The following is a 17,441-nucleotide window of genomic DNA, read 5'->3' as shown; positions in this document are numbered from 1 at the left end:
GGTGATGAAGGATGATGCCCTAGCTGTAGATGACCAAGAAACCAATCAGCAGAAGATGACTTCGAGAGGCTGAAGCAGCATTATAACCAAATGTCCTTGGAGTTCACCAAAGAGCAGATTCGCCAAGTGTAGGAGAGCAGATCGCTTAAGTGGAAGAGCATATCGCATTTGTTGGTGATGTGTGAAATGAATATTTTACTTCATCTTGAAGTTGACATATATATATCTTCCTCTTAGCGGTAGACCTCTAGGTCGGCTTGCAATAATTAATATTATTTTATTAATCACTTTTCCCACGTTTGGTGTATGGGTCCAGCCCTATCCCTTAGCACGTTTCATTTGGGTGAGAGACACATAATGTGGCGTGAGTTATAGGGTCGGCCCTATTAGAGAGTGGCATGTGAGAAGGGCCCAGCCCTAAAGGGTACACGTTATCCTTTCAAGATAAAGGGCCCAGTCCTTAAGAGCGGATTCCAATGTTGCCTTAGGTAATTGGAATCCGCTCTTCACCCTAATTAATTCTAACAAATGGGAAATAATGATTTATAGTATATTTGGGTAATAATTGCTAGAATTAAAGAAAGTAGATTGGAAAATATTCATTTGCAAACATAAAATAAAACAATTTGATGGAAATGTGTAATCTATATAAAGCTTATTGTCTTGTCAATCCATTCCTCTATGTAGTCAAAAAGCTTGGTAATCGGTTTTCTTGTTGGAACGAAAAAGACAATTTTTAAATGGATTTTTCTTTGAAAATTTTACTTGTTGATACAATCTTGTTCCGGTTTGATTATCAGTACATGTAAACCATGTTGCTTACTTGGGTCTCTTTTTTATATGTTGCATGAGTGTAGAATTGCTCAAAAATTTTAGAGGAAGCTCTATATGAACAGGAGAAGTATATTGCAAGAGATATTTATCAATTTCTAGAGAGACAGCTAGCTTAGCCATATTCATATTTCTGATTTCATGATAGAACTTTAGTTTTACTCATTATTCTTTACTAAATATCTCTTGATATTGTGAAAAGAAAGAATAGTTGTATGTTTAGGCATAAACCTGTTAAAACTTGAGCCAGAATACACAAATACACAAGTCCTTATCCTGGGAAAACCCTCCACTTGAGGGTGAAAAACCCAGCCACACAAAATGAATCTTTTATTATGATTGCAAGTCTGATACAATAATAAGAAGTCGAGAACTAAATATGATTGTTATCATATAACAACCAACAATAATCTGAACCTGTTCAAGAGAGACTGAACCTTCACAGAGAGAAGACTAAAAAAATGATGAAGATCGCAGCATAAATGATCTCCAACAAAAGCTCGAACATTACACAGAAGCCCAAACCTTACACAGGAAACTTGAACATTACAAATGAAGCCCGAACATTACACAGGGTGATTATTGGACAAAAAATGAATGAGGGAATGCCTTCAGCTCTACGCACAGCTGCCTTATCACCAACCTTGTATAGGAATCAATCATAACCCTCAACATAGGAAGAAGAAAGATCAAGCAATGAATGATAGACCCCGGTAACAATACGAACATCAAGAGCTAAAAAAGAACTCCTTCAACGGATGCCGACTGGTAAGAAAAACACCACATCGCAGCCAACACACACAAAGAGCGGTGGCAGTTATCTTGCCACGCTGGAAGAGAGGTTACGGAGAAAGTTGGTTGATGCACGATGCAAAATTGCATAGAGAATGACAAGAGTCACGCATAAAGAAAGAGGTCGGTTACACCACTGACGCAAGGAGGAAAGGCAACCAACAAACTCCATACGGGAATAGAAACAAGAGCCAGCACAGAATCACTCCACATCGGATAAGAACAGCTGGCAAGGCTTCTTCAGAAAATCTCTCTTGTAGCTACAATACTTCAACAAAACCAAGAAAGGTAACTGAATATGAATCAGAAATCATGTATTTGATTGTTGTATATAAGGTATCTAGACAAATGCACTGGTAAAAGGATTTAAAATCTTTTATGATTGGTACTTTTTCAGAGGGATTGTTTACAAGGAGAGACTCATGAACCATACCCTTGAGGAAGCACTTCCAGAGTAAATTACTAGAATCTCTGTTAGCGGTAATATTGTACGAGAATAAAACCGTAGTTAATTAAGTAGTACTTGTCTTTGTTAGTATGGTAACTGAGGGATGGTAATTACAGGTGCGATGGTTGACCCTCGCACCCCCTCGGTACCTTTATATACCATGGAAGGTCACTTATAAAGACACACATGATTATGAATGGAAATAGTATCTCTTATATTTGCGTGATCTTATCTAGTATCTATGGCATTATTGTCTTTCGTTGAGCATTCTATTTGTATGTTCTAAACTGATCACCCAGAGGGTAAACATCTGGCGTCGTTGTCGAAATTTATCCAGAGCACGGGAGTATACTACATGGCACACGGATAATGGGACAACCATTGGCCGAAGGGACGAGTAGTAACCCGGATGAGGAGCCTGAAGAACTGTTCGAGGGAGAACTAGCACTCATGAAAGATTTCTCCTACATCCTCCATGTGGCGATTAAAACACACGTACGAAGGGAAGCCACCGCCGAGGATGTTCCAGAGGACGCTGTGTGGAGTGCGCTTGGTGTAAGCCCGGTGGTAAATCGGTTGATGAGCAATTTGCCCAAGCTTCTAGCACATGCATTTTTGGCTCTCCAAAACCACAGGGAAGAGACCTATCGGGAGAACCGACGCCAGCAAATCCTACGGGAGCTTCACGAGCGCCAAGAGGAGAAAAATGAAACCGACCGAGGGGTCAATAATCCTTGAATGTGTACGGGCGAAGGAGAGTAAAAAGAACACCCCCATTGTAGTGACATACATTGTATACCAGGGATGAATTAATAAAAGTGTTCTTTTCAATATGATGCCTTGTTCTATTACATAAGAAGAATTTAGAATTAATGCCCAATCTGCTAAATAAGGACAAAAATAAGAAGGAATACATAGGGGACTCTGAAGCCGCCCAACGAGCATTAATTCTCGAGCAACAAGTAGAACGAAGAAGAAGTTTCAAGAGGATTGTTGAGGAAGGAAGCGGCGAAAATGGCAGCAATGGCTCTGGCGAGGGCCAAGTTTCCACACTAATAGAAACTACCAAGAAACGGTTGGGGGACCTTTCCCTAACATTGGAGGAGATTGGTGACGGGAGTACAGTAGAGCCGTACGCGCCATACAGAGGTGCCGAGACCAGGAGGGAAGACGAGACAGAGACCGCGAACAGAGAGGCCGAGGATACCGGTGCGACCGAAGGTGTCGGGAGGACACAAGGTCACAATAGCAGAAGCAATCTGTTTGGGGCAGGCTCATCACACCCTGGTAGTCAGAGCAATTTGGTGGGACCCAACGGACCAAATCTAGGCGGAGTACCTTCGGGGGGACCAATGTCTAGAGGAGTTCCTAAAGGGTCAAATTCGAGTTCCAAAGGGTAGACCGGGCCGCCGCCAAGAAACGTAATGGCGAATCGGCAAAAATTGCCGAAGTTCATTGGAGATGGGAAAGAAGATCTCGTACGGCATTGTCGTACATGTGAAACAATTTGGTCGGCCAATGGCGTGGCCGACAAGGCCAAATGGGTGGTGCAATTCCCCGCCACCCTATGAGGAGTAGCCATCGATCGGTACTTGGACACTGACAAAACTCAGCTAACAACTCGGAATGAATTGCACAAAGACTTCGAAAAGGAGTTTCAACTCCTCAGAGATGATAATGAATTTGTAGCAAAAATCCTGAGCACCAAGCAAGGGAAAAGTGAGACCATTCAAGCATATAGCCTACGCCTCAAGGAATTGTTGGGAAGAATGGATAACCAGCCCGACGATGGGTTGAAGAAAAGGTGGTTTGTGGAGGGCTTAAAATCATCACTCAGAAGGAAAATGAAAATTGTACCCCCCACATCCTACGACGATGCCTATAACTGGGCAATGGACATGGAGAGTGAAGGGAAGACATCCAGGAAAAAGAAAGACAGATCCTCCAGAGAGGACTCCTTCGACAGAAGTAGCAACGACGAGGGGTTGAGTAAAAAGGTGCAAGCCCTTCAAAAGGATATGCATCGCATGATGAAGGAATTCAAGAGCATGAAGGGAAGTACCAGCAAAAATGAGGAAGTATGGTGCGCAGAATGTAAGGAGGAAGGTCACACAAAAGGCTCTTGTCCAAAAAAGGCCTTCTGTGATATTTGCCAAGTGTTGGGACACTCTACCAAAGAATGTCCCTACAACATGAAGACATGCGTGAACCAAGTGCTCTTCACCCAAGAGCAGCCGTCAGTGATAGCAGGCACATCGTAGCCTCAAGCCAACACCATGGCATCAACTAGCGGTTACAGAGGTAACCGAAGGGGAGGAAGAGGCAACAATAATAACAGCAATAATCAGAGTCGAATGCAGTATGATGCCAAGGGACGGCCGATGATCCAGTGTCAGGCATGCAACCAGTGGGGACACTTTGCACGGGATTGTCAGAAAGGAGGCACCCCAGCACTTGTGCAAATGGTGTGGTCCTGGAGACCACGATGAGACAAATTGCCCCAAGCCAGGGGTTAACCTCCTCAACATTGAGAAGACTGGTGAGAAAGAAGTACTGGCAATCACTCGTGCTCAGACCAAAAAGGCCACTTATCCCGACCCCCGTACGAAGGAGAGATTACGGGAGGCAAAAGCCAACATTGAGCATGAGATGACGGTCGAACGACGAAACAAAGAGGTGGTGAGTACATCATCCCGTACTGAAGCCGAAAATAACATAATTGGGCAAGTACTGCAGATGGAGGTGTTGATAAGGGTGAAGGACCTTCTAGACACAATGCCACAGCTGAGAACTGTCATTTTTAGTTCCATACAACCACTGCGCAGGCACCTTTGAGTGCAACACAGGCAGAAGTTTGGTCAGTCCCTCGGCTGACCCAATGTTGTTGGCCTTAAATAGTGGTCGGCATCCTGCGGTAGTAGAGATGGGAATTCTCGAGGCTATCCTCAAAGACACCGTTTTGGACAGAGGTTCAGGGGTGAATGTGCTGCCAAAGGATACGTGGAAGAAGCTCGTGAAGCCAACACTATGGCCACCCACATTCAACTTGGTAGGTGCAGACCAGCACGGCATCAAGCCACTCGGCACCCTGATGGCCCAGCCGGTGACCATTGGCACACAACCCTTCCTACTAGATTTTGTGGTAATCCCACTCAAGAAGAAGGGGTATGAGGCCATCTTAGGGAGAGGGTGGCTGGTTACAGCAAAGGTGAACCACGACTGGAAGAAGAAAACCCTTTCCATGGAGAAAGGGGGGCGGAAGTACACCATTGATCTGAGGACCCAGGTTGTCGGCGAGGAACTTGATTCAAAGGATTCAAACAGATGGGAGTGGGACTCCTATGAAGGTAAAGACGAGAGGGAACCAAACAACGAAGGAGTGCTTGAACTCGGTGGATGCTCAGAAGATGACACTTCCTCATTGAATGGACTCTTCCACTAGCAAATGGAAGACTATGAAGTGTTTCACCCTGCTTGTCACATGCTACAGATTGAGGATGAGCCAAGCGAGGAGGAGTTCCCGCCAAAGTACACGGAGTATAAGGAGGGAGACACCAAAGTAAATGATGTTCTGGCATACGAATTTTCAAAGGATAGACCAATACGGTACGAAGACCTCACCGTGAAAGAGACAAAATTAGGAGACACTGCCAACCCCCGAAATATCTGGGTAGGCAACGATTGGAACCCGGTGTTGAAGGCCGCAGCATTCAAAATCTTCACGGAGTACAAGGACGTATTCGCCTAGTCCTAAAAGGATCTGAAGGGGGTCCAGCCAGAATGGTGCGTCCACCGGATACCATTGGTCCCGAGAGCCCAACCGGTACGGAAGAGGCCGTACCGATTGAATAAGAACTATGCTGCCAAAGTGAATGAAGAGATCGAACGGATGCTGGAGGCCGGCATCATTTTCGAGTGGAGACAAGTGAGTGGGTCTCGCCGATTGTGATCTCACTCAAGGAGGCCAACCAGATCCGCATCTGCGTGGATTTTCAGTGCCTCAACGCAGTCACCATCAAGGACCCATTTCCTATACCCTTCACAGACAGCATCCTAGAGGAGGTGGTTGGCCATGAAATGTACTCATTTCTCGACGGCTTTTCAGGATACAACCAGATTTCGATAGCTGAGGAGGACAAGTTGAAGACCACCTTTGTGGTGGAAGATGGAGTCTATGTGTACAACCGGATGTCATTCGGGTTGTGCAATGCTCCTGCAACCTTCGAGAGGATAGTCCTTCACATCTTTGATAAGATGTCGGTGGGAAATTTTAAAGCCTTTTTGGATGACTGGTCAATTTTCAGTAGCGAAGACACTCACTTGGTAGCGCTAAGAGAGTGCATGGAGAGATGCCCAAGGGCCAGGCTCACCTGAAATCCACGGAAATGCAAATTTATGGTACCACAAGGAAAGTTGATGGGCCATATCGTTTGTAAAGTTGGACTGAAAACTGGCCCGAATAAGGTATGGGTAATTGTAGAAATGGAGTCGCCCATTGATGTGACGGGAGTCAAATCCTTTTTGGGACACATTGGATACTACCGGAAGTTCATCAAGAACTTTGTCCAACTTTCTTTCCCACTAGACAAATTGACAAGGAAGGGCGAACCGTACATATGGGAATTGGCACAAGGGGAGGCATTTGAGGAACTCAAGAGGAGACTGATGGCAGCACCCATTCTGGCCTATCCAAACTGGGACCGAGATTTCCACGTACACGTGGATGCCTTGAACTATGCCATTGGGGCTACACTGGCGCAAGAAGGGGGACATGGGTTGGATCATCCCATCTACTTTGCCAGTCGGTTGATGTCGAAAGCCAAGAAGAACTACAGTACCACCGAGAGGGAAGCCCTCGGAATGGTCTATGCCGTATAGAAATTTCGACACTACTTGCTGGCGACACCCTTCACCTTCTATGTGGATCACCAGGCTTTGATGTACCTAGTAAACAAACCCATCATCCAAGGCAGGATAAGCAGGTGGCTACTGCTCCTTCAGGAGTTCACGTTCACAATAATTGTACGGCCAGGCAAGAGCCATGTCATTGCTGACCAATTGTCCCGGATTAAGTCTGGAGAGCCGCCAGAGGGGGTGAATGACGACTTTCCAGATGCTCACCTATTCAAGATCGCAGTATTGCCAATCGGGGAATATCTCTCCATCTCCGTGTTCCCGCAAGGTATGCCACCGGGAGAATGGAGGAAACTCGTGTAAAGAAGCCGTACGTTTCAATTGATTAATGGATTGTTGTATAAAATGGGACCCGACCAAGTGTTGTCGGTGTGTGATGGAGGAAGAGGTGCCAAGCGTTTTGAGGGAGGCACATGAGGGGCCTGCGGGAGGCCATATGGGACCAGACACTACGGCAAGAAAGGTGTTGCTAGCAGGCCTGTGGTGGCCCACATTATATAATGATGCCAGAGAATGGGTAGTAGGTTGTGACATGTGTCAGAGAGCAGGGAGGCCACTGAAAAGGGATTTCATGCCCCTCAACCCTTCGCATGCTCAGGAACTATTCGAGCGTTGGGGGTGGGATTTTATTGGGCCACTCAAGGCCAACCGCGCCAGGAGATGTCGCTACATTGTGGTAGCCACAGAATATTTAACCAAGTGGGTTGAAGCATGGGTCCTGCCTGACAACTCAGCCGTAAGTACAGCAAGATTCATTTATGAGCAAATCATTACACGGTATGGTATCCCTAAGCAGTTGACCAACGACAGAGGTGGACATTTTGTGAACCACGTTATTAAACTCCTCACTACTGAATTTAAAAAATTTCATTCATTGTCCAGCCCCTATTATCCGCGACCAATGGGCAAGCCGAGGCTACCAACAAGATTCTCGTGGGGGTAATCTACAAGTCGTGCGGTGTCGAGGGAGAAGACTGGGAAGAAAAATTACCTTCGGTCTTGTGGGCCTACCGCACAACCTACAAGGTGACCACTAGCCAGACTCCGTTCCAACTCATGTACAAGCAAGAAGCTGTTGTGCCAGCGGAATTCATGGTACCAAGCCTTCGCATTGCAATCGAGAACAGACTGGGGGGCATGGAGAGCCTAAGGGAGAGATTGTATGTCTTGAACAAGCTGGATGAGAAAAGAATGATGGCCCAGTGGGCTACGGAGGCAGCCCAACAAAGGAGGAAGTTGTGGCACGACAAGCACTTGAAACGAATGAGGTTTGCTCCAGGACAACTGGTACTGAAATATAATGGGCGTATTGAGATTAAACAAGGCAAATTCAAGGTACGATGGTTACGACCATATAAAGTCTGCGAGGTGGCACAGAACGGGGCAATGAAGTTGTGGACACTGGATGGACGAGAGGTTGCAGGCAGCACCAATGGGTTGAAATTAAAACTGTATCACGAGCAGAGGCGATCGACTGACCCTGAATCCTCTCGAAGAAATAATAATTTAAAAAAAAAAAACGTATGGTCTTACGGGGTCGTACGAAAGGGGAAAAAATGAAAAGTGCACTGTACGGCGAAGCTACGTGCTCACCATGCGGTGGCACCACGTGCCCACCCTACAATGGAGCCCCACGTGCCCACCGTGCGATGGAGCCCGCATACTCCCGTGCGGTGGCACGACATGCTCACCGTGCGGTGGATCCCGCGTGCTCCCGCGTGGTGGCATGGCATGTCCATTGTGCGGTGGAGCCCGCGTGCTCCCGTGCGGTGGCATGGTGTGCTCACCGTGCAGTGGAGCCCGTGCTCCCATGGTAGTGGGATTTATATTATACCCCTGCAAAAGCATTTAAAACAAAGGAAAAAAATTTAAAGGGGCAGCATCAAGAGGAAAGGTCCCACGAGGAAAATAGGTACGTGCAGAGGCTTGTTATTCTAACCCTATTTCTTAATATTAAAGAGGGCACAAAAGACAAAGGCAGAATTATTTAATGGATGCCAACGATGGAAAAAATTGGCAAAAGCAGTTACCTGCTACAGTGTCGTCAACCTCTGGGAATAAGAAGGTTGTTCGGATTCTGCCTTCAGGTGTGAAGGTCAGGGGCGACATGGCTGACAGTAGCAAAAGTAAAGGGAAAAAGGTGCAACCCAAAGTACAGCAGCAGATGGCAACAAAGAATGATGTGACGATGGACACCATTACCTTTGAGGGTTTGACTGGAACAGATTGTAGGAAATGGTGGAACGAGACCCCACATGATGACCCTATGAAGACACAGCTACGACTTGCACAGGTATAGTGGGCCATCTAGATGCCCATTTTTTGCACTAAGGACTTTGAGGTGGTGTTGCGGGCCATGATTGGTGCCTATGACCCACACAGGCGGCAATCCGTATTTGACTACGAGCACCAACAGATTACAGTGTCCTTCACGTCGACAGAATTTACAAGAGTTTTTAGTATTCCAGGGGTGCAAGGAAAGAAAGTGGACAAGGGGCAGAAAATCTCCCCAAATTTAAAAGATAAACTTCTCAAGCTGATGTGTCGCAACGACCTCACACAAGCGGAACTTGATAGTCTCCAGCATGCAAGCAAAGGAAGAGGTTTGAAGAAGTCATTCCTGAGAGAGGGGATATGGTGGTGCCTTATCGATGTATTGAAGAGTCGCCTGAGGGAGCGAGTAGGGCTTCAGATATTGCCATGGCGCAAGTGGTGTTGGTGAATGGCATCCATAATGGTGTGGTATATGACTGGGCATTAGTACTCGCAGATAGGATGGAGGAATTCATGACCCTCCAGCACAGGACCTTCTACATGCCCTACCATGCGATTGGGCTCTTCCTCGATGCGGTACGCCTTCACGGCTCACCGAACGCACAGCACTTGGCACCCCAAGGCTGTGTACACCCGAGGCAACCGCCTATATTTTATTGGGTTCACTTGGATATGATGGCACCGAGCGGAGATACACAATCAGGCAAGAAACGGAAGCGATGGGTGGTGGTGTCTGAGGCAGAGACAGAGTCGGAGTCCGCATCTAGTGACCCAAGTGAGGAGGTAGAAGACTCCAATGATACATCATAGGCCACCGAGGGTAGTTTCAGAATGGTGGGTAGAGGCGAACAGCAGGTGGAGGAGGAGATGAGGGCAACATCTTCTATAGTAGCACAGACAGCCACACTTCCACCTCTCTCAGTTGTACCAGCAGCAGCCACACGACCCTCGGGTGAGTTACCCGAGGAGACGGTCTCAGCAAGTACCACTTGGCCTCTTTCTGGAGCGGCGGTATTGGCAGTACCGGTTCCTGGTTTTGGGCAGGGCCGGACACCCGTGATTATGGTCCTCCCACAGGTAGTCGCAACATTGGTAGCATTACCAGAGCATCAGGTGGTCGACGACATGAGTCTCACGCCAGCAGTAGAGGTTGGGTTCAGTAGCGAGAAGGTGGATAGGGAGGCCATACGAGCAGAGCAGCTTGGAGGGAGTGGTATGCCTTCCTAGATGGATATGCCTTCCGAGATGGACATGAGTACGTGGCTAAGTCGATACAAAATGATGCCACTGGCACCAATCGGAGTAGCGGTCCTCTCCCCACAGCCTGAGCCGAGCCTTCACGAGATAGTGGACCTAGTCGGAGACAGTTCACCAAGGATAGCAAGGATTGTGCAGAGCAACCACTCACCCATTCGTGAGTTGGTGTTGAGTCCCAGGCAGGAGGAAGAGTTGATCCCGAGCCCCCCGCATGACGAGCCATTCTAGAGTCCTCACAAAGATGGTGTCCTAGCATCTCCGAGAGTGGAGGGCGATAGGGAATTGGAGCAGTTCCTTGCTGATATGGTTGTGGAAGCCCGGCGAATGGTAGCCTTTGCACGGTCTCAGGGAGATACTCGGACGATGAGGAGTTGGAGCAGCTACTCGGATTTATGAGGGGAAGGTGCACAACACACTTTGCGCAGTGTATTGAGTCTAGTGGATGGCCTGCTACGGAAACCTTATAGATGTTGGAGAATTGGGGCCTCCGCGAGCAAGTTGGCGAGACCAATAGACAGTCCTTGTTGCGGAGGATAGAGCAAGTTTTCCGAGAGACCTACTATGAGTTGCGGAGGACGCAGTATATTGCTGAGAGTACCAAGACCGAGCGCCAGGAGACTATGTTGGCACAAGACGAGTTGGCTGCTCAACTCCAGCAAATGGAAGAGTCGCACAGAGAGCAATTAGCTCAGGAGAAGGCCTCATGGGATGCAGAGCGTGCTACCTTGGACTCAGTGTTAGTCGAGGAGAGGTCGGCGAAGGGTGCCTTGGAGGTAGAGTTGGCGGAATCCTGCAAGGATAGGGCTATGTTGGAGAGTTGCCTGGGTAGTGCCTTGGAGATGGTAGAGCAGAAAGATAAAGAGGTCTTGGAGGCGGCGATGATGGTGAAAACAGCGATGGAGCGCCAGATGGTTGCGAAGCGGGACCTCAAGCTGCAGACTAAGTAGGTCTATGAGTTACGGGCTCACTTGACAGCTGCATCCCGCTCATCGGCACCCTCTTCATCAAGGACGCCCTCTGCACCCCCTTAATTTTTGATTTTAAGTTATATTGTAGCAATGTATTCCCCATTTTGTTTGTAAGTCGTCCGGAGACGACCTCCTTTTTTGGGGGGGATGATGTTAACAGTAATATTGTACGAGAATAAAACCATAGTCAATTAAGTAGTACTTGTCTTTGTTAGTATGGTAACCGAGGGACGGTAGTTAGGGGTGCGACGGTTGCCCCTCGCACCCCCTCGGTACCTTATATACCATGGAAGGTCACTTGTAAAGACACACATGATTATGAATGGAAATAGTATCTCTTATATTTGAGTGATCTTATCTGGTATCTATGGCATTATTGTCTTTCGTTAAGCATTCTATCTGTATGTTCTAAACTGTTCACCCAGAGGGTAAACAATCTCTTATCTGTCTGTCCTGTTAGAGAGGAAAAGTTAGATGCTAACAAGTAGGGGGTGCTTAATGAGCCTGCACTTGTGAATGGCCGAAAAAATGCTTCTAAGCCTAAATCTCCGTAGAGAATCTAGGCAGGTGACAAAGTGGAAATTTGAAACTAATATTATTGATCTACCAAGCTACCAGACCTGTGGGACTTCTAGCTACAATAGTGAACAATAAAGACAATAAAGCTACAAATGCTTCACCTTGACTCGTGATGATTTTATATAAATGTTGTCCATGGATCACCTACTTTTTGACACTCAACGTAACCTTTACCTGTGATTTTTGAACTTCTAACTGCATGGTTTTAGGGCAAAAATTTTCTATTGATGATGGTTAGAATAGATTGATTATATGTTATTGCTACTGTACCAATAAATGCATTAATATGACATAAAAGAGTTATAAGACTACTTACATTCCCATGTCAATCTGCTCTAGTGTGTCCGCCATCCAGTGCAACAATACAGGCAGTAACTGTAGGCATTGCCTATAAAGGCAAATGGATTGGCATATGTTAGCTTCCTGTTATGCAAGACTATATTTGTGCTTGTTCCAATTCAAATCACCAATAATCCCACGGGAACACATTCCATTATTGACAGGATGGAAACAATTATTTTACCTCACAACTATTTCTCTTAACAATTTTGGAGATGTACTGCTTAGCATGATGGCGATCATCACAGAAACAAAAGTTTTTGATGATCCAGAGAGCATTCCAAGGCATCTTCTTGTAAACCCAAAAGCAATGCAAAGTCTCTCACCGTGACCATGAATAGCTTCCTTCTCATTCTTGTCAACAAACTGCAGCTCAAAGAAACTGTCAGGCACATATCTGCCTCCTTTACCTGTCCATCCAACCTCTCTAATATTGTATATATATCATCACATTGTGGGTTAGATTTTGCTCCTACCAAAATTCCTGAACTCTGTTGTTGACTTCAATCCAACTGCAACCTGGTCTCTTTTTCAATCTTCGCCCTTTGAGGAGTAATCTGACCTTTGCCACACCATCCCACCTACCAGCTTCAGCATAAATGTTTGAAAGCATAACATAATATCCTGCATCATCAGAATCTAATTGAAAAATATGTTCTGCTGCACTTTCTCCCAATTCTACATTGCCATGAATTCTGCTGGCACCAAGCAATGCTCCCCACAAATCAATGCCAGGCTCAATTGGCATGTTTTTGATAAATTCATGAGCTTCATCAAGACGGCCTGCACGACCAAGAAGGTCAACCATGCAAGCATAGTGTTCCAATCCAGGTGTAATGTTATAATCTCGGATCATGCAATTGAACCATTTAAAACCTTCATCTACTAAGCCAGCATGGCTGCAAGCAGAAAGAACGCTAACAAAGGTTACATGGGTTGGCTTGATTTGTTGTTGCTGCATCTGATTGAAGAGCAAGAGAGCATCTTCACAATGCCCATGCATCCCATAAGCAACAATCATTGCATTCCATGAGACCACATCTCTTCTTTCCATCTTGTCAAACAGATGCCGGGCAATCTTAATAATTCCACACTTAGCATACATGTCTATAAGAGCACTCATAACAAAAACATCAGCCTCGAATCCCCTTCTAATAATATAGTCATGGATCTCTCTACCTTTCTGTAGAGCTGCTAAGTGGGCACACGCAGGCAGCACACTAACAACCGTAACCATATCTGGAGTCATACCTGCCAGTTGCATCTGACGCAATTGATTCAAGACCTCGCCATAAGGTCCGTGTTGGGCATAGCCAGCAATTATTGCATTCCAAGTGATGGTATTAGGTTTTAAGTTTTTATCTTCCATTTGACAGAACAACATCATAGCCTCGTCACAGCTCCCATTCTGAGCATAACCAGCAACCAATGCAGTCCATAAGACCACGTCTCTTTGAGGCATTTTGTCAAATAGTTGGCGTGCAGAAGTCATAATCCCGCATTTCGAATACATGTCCACAAGAGCACTGCCCACAAATAAATCCACGTCCAACCCTACCTTAATTATACGATTATGAATCTCCTTGCCGTGCCTAAGAGCTTGCAAGGACGAACAAGCCTTAATAACAAAGGGAAAGGTGAATTTATCAGGCAGCAAACCACGTGCCTCCGTCTGATAATAAAAAATAAGGCCTTCCTCACAGTTTCCATGAGTGACCAGTCCTCTAATTATGGCATTCCTTGCGAAAGTACTTGGGTTGGACATTCCGTCAAATACTTTGCGAGCATCCAAAACACTACCAGAATTGGCATACATGTTCACAAGATTAGCAGCTAAGAACACATTATGATTAATTTCAACCCCGCATTTTAACATGTGGGCGTGAACTTGTTTGCCTTTTCTTGTTGCTTTTTCATTAGCGCACACCTTCAAGTGAGAGGCACAGGCATCAAAATTGACAGAGATGATTGTGGAACTTACCTCGTCCTTCAATCGCATTTCCTTGTGCATTGAGCTCATATCAATGTCATTCACTTCATCACCATCTTGTAATTCAAATGCTGCAGCATCTGCTGCTTGTGTGAGTGATTTTGATTTCATGGACATGCTAGTTTTTAAGGTTTTCGCGAAGAAGACATTTTGGCCATTATTATACACCATCCTCTGCATATTTGAAGTCGAAATGTCGAACCTTACTTATTTTCTAAGCATTATTTGTAATACTAGTTTTTTGCGGAATGCTCAAAGTGCATATGTTAGGTATGTGAAGATTGGTGTTGTAATCTGCCAGGATTTCACCTGTGCTCCATAAGCAGTTTTCTTTGACGTTTTTTTTAATGTTAGGCTATATTTTATAATTTAACGGCTATTTTTAGTAACTAGTTTTTAATTATTCTTTTTTAACAAGAGTGGAAGAAAGAGGGAGAGAGGAAGTGAGAAATAGATAGAGATAGAGATAAGTAGAGGAAGAGATAAAAAGAAGATTAAGTTCTTGTCATTAGTGTGGTTAGTTTAGAGTAGATAAAAGTAGAGACAGATAAATGGGAAGAGGAAGAGGAAGAGGGGGAGATAAAAATAGGGGTTTTTGAAAACTTGTTATCAAAAGGGTAATACAATCAAAACATGCAAATATAGCATGACATTATGATAGAGGCTAGATCAATTTTGAGAGTAACTCGGCTAGATAAGTACCCCTCTATAAGTTTGGATGATAGATGGATGAAGGAATTGTAGATCTTGATAAATAGTCTTAAATGAGGTAGAGGCAATGCCTTTTATAATAGACTTAACACACAATTTAATAGTTGGATGAAGAAATAGACAATGATTAGTTTGAAAGAAGTCACATTGACCCTATTTAAAATAATAATAATTTAAATCTTCAAGAGTTGAATTTGTAGGTATGAAAATAAATGGGTCAAATCCACACGAGTAGAATTAAACCTGGGAGGAGATTTGATGAAAATTCTAATTATTTTAATTTTGTTGAATTATTTGTAAAATTTAATGTATAATTTTTTTTCTTGGAAGTAATATAATTAAAAAATACACATTTTTATAAGAGAATTATTTTTATTAATTTGAACCTACTTTTAAAATAAATCAAAAGGTTAGTACTTCAAATTATGTTTTATAAAATAAATTTAAAGTCACCAAATTTTTATAATTAGAAAATAATTTATATTAAATATTTTTAAAACAAAATTTTAAAAAGAACTTTAATATGAAAAAAATGTCCTCTATAATAGTTAAAAAAGTGTTTTTTAATAAAAGTTACAAATAACCTTCACCTATAATTCTGTGACATAATAATATCTCTATCAAATTTTGAACTAAATATCTTATTGATTTGTTTTATTTTTAAATATTTATTTATGTATATAAAATATTTATATTTACTATTTATATTTTTAAGAATATTTACATTTTAATTGATTAAGATATGTGAATTACGTACATTTACTTTTTATTCATTTTTAAATATTTTAAAAATCAAAAATATTTAAAATCTAAATCTGATTTGAATGTTACAACTTGTACCATATTATTTATTTTTATTTTTTTAAAATATTTTTTCCCTATTTCAAATCTCAATAATAAGAAGTTAGAAAAGCTAGTACCATCAGCTTTCAACGATGCCTGTCCCCACACAAAAAACAAGCATCGAACATAAAAGTAAATGCTCTATAATTAAGAGAATAAGCATTGCATGTTCAGTTGTGAACTTCAATTTATTAAATAAATAAGTTATTCTTAATTTATTTATTTTAGATTTAATTTAACAAAATAAAATAGATATTACACATAAATACATAGTTAATAAATAAAGTAGTATTCAAAATTTTATTAAAAATTTTACTAGCCAATGCTAAAATGTTCTCGTACATTTAGCACATATGACAGCAAAATATTTTCTACAAGATGTGACAGCAACATATTTACTACCTCTGGAGTATCTGGAAGGAAAGGAATGACAGGATATTCAGAGACAAAGAGGCCTCTGTGGAAACTATGTTTGTTGGATTCCTTAAGTTGATTCTTGAGAATATCTTTGTTTCTAAAACCCGGCTAGCCTCCAAGCCCCCCTCTACCTGGGACTAAGAAATTGCTAGATGTTGGAACATCCCCCCCTCATTCTCTCTTGTTGACTGCTCTAAGAGACTCCTAAGGCAAAGCATGGTCTGGTCCCCTTCGGCTTCACATTTCAAACTCAATTTTGATGGTATTGTCAGGGGGGTCTCATTGTTGGTGGAGGGGTTATCATAACCCATTTGGGGGGCCCTTGTTGCTTCTTATGCGGGTAACCTGAATGGGCATTCCTCTAATCAGGTTGAAGGTATGGCCTTAGCTTGGGGAATTCATCTCACCCTCACCATGGGAATCAGGATTATGGACATTGAGGGTGACTCCAAGCTCATCATTGATGTTGTCAAAGGGCAGAATTGGCTTAATTGGACCATTGAGGGAACCATCATGGACACCATGAGGCTCACCTTTGGGCTTGATTCATTTAAAATCATGCATGTCTATAGGGAAGGCAACAGAGTGACGGATGCCCTGGCGGCCATTGGCCTAAATATTTTAGGTTTGAGATGTTGGAGGAGCCATAATTCCCTCCCGGACCATGTTAACTTCCTTCTTCAGGAAGAGAAATCTAAAATTCCTACCAATGATTGAGTTGTTGCCAAGTGTTTTCCTTACTCTCCTCTCTTCCCTTGGGGTCGTCTGGAGGTGTTGGTTTCATAATTCAAATCATGAGAATATCCCTTTGATCTATGCCGATGTGGTGGTGACTCGTTCGGCCAAGATGGCGGTGATGGACGTGCTGCTCTGTTGGCAATTCCTTTGGGCTTGCAGCGTCATGATGAGGTACGATTGGATTGGTAACGTGTTGGTTGTCGTCGGTATTTGCTAGCTCTTCATGCCTCGTAACCAAGAAATCATTTCTAAAAGTCATTTCAATTTTTCCCATGTGCCCAACCTCATGTCTCATTTAATGACGTCGGGCTTGCACACTTCACATTGTCTTTTCTCGGCT

The 17,441-nt window shown here is 43.8% G+C and overlaps 1 protein-coding gene across 2 annotated transcripts in view; it reads right to left on the bottom strand.

Moving 5' to 3' along the window:
- LOC131046625 (pentatricopeptide repeat-containing protein At2g20540) overlaps window positions 1-14,754 on the bottom strand; it is a 73,795-nt gene extending 59,041 nt beyond the window's left edge. For both annotated transcript variants that reach the window (XM_057980399.2, XM_057980400.2), the window contains exons 1-3: window positions 12,879-14,754; window positions 12,587-12,768; window positions 12,380-12,451 (exon numbers count right to left, since the gene is read on the bottom strand). In XM_057980399.2, coding sequence (XP_057836382.2) covers window positions 12,645-12,768; window positions 12,879-14,572 — 1,818 coding nt within the window. In that variant the 5' untranslated portion in view covers window positions 14,573-14,754 and the 3' untranslated portion in view covers window positions 12,380-12,451; window positions 12,587-12,644. The remainder of the gene's footprint in view (window positions 1-12,379; window positions 12,452-12,586; window positions 12,769-12,878) is intronic.
- Window positions 14,755-17,441: the final 2,687 nt, after the last annotated feature.

This window comes from Cryptomeria japonica, chromosome 10 (assembly GCF_030272615.1).
Source record: "Cryptomeria japonica chromosome 10, Sugi_1.0, whole genome shotgun sequence".
NCBI lineage: Eukaryota > Viridiplantae > Streptophyta > Pinopsida > Cupressales > Cupressaceae > Cryptomeria > Cryptomeria japonica.
The sequence above is the reverse complement of the archived record's forward strand: the minus strand, read 5'-3'. Positions and strand labels throughout refer to the sequence as shown.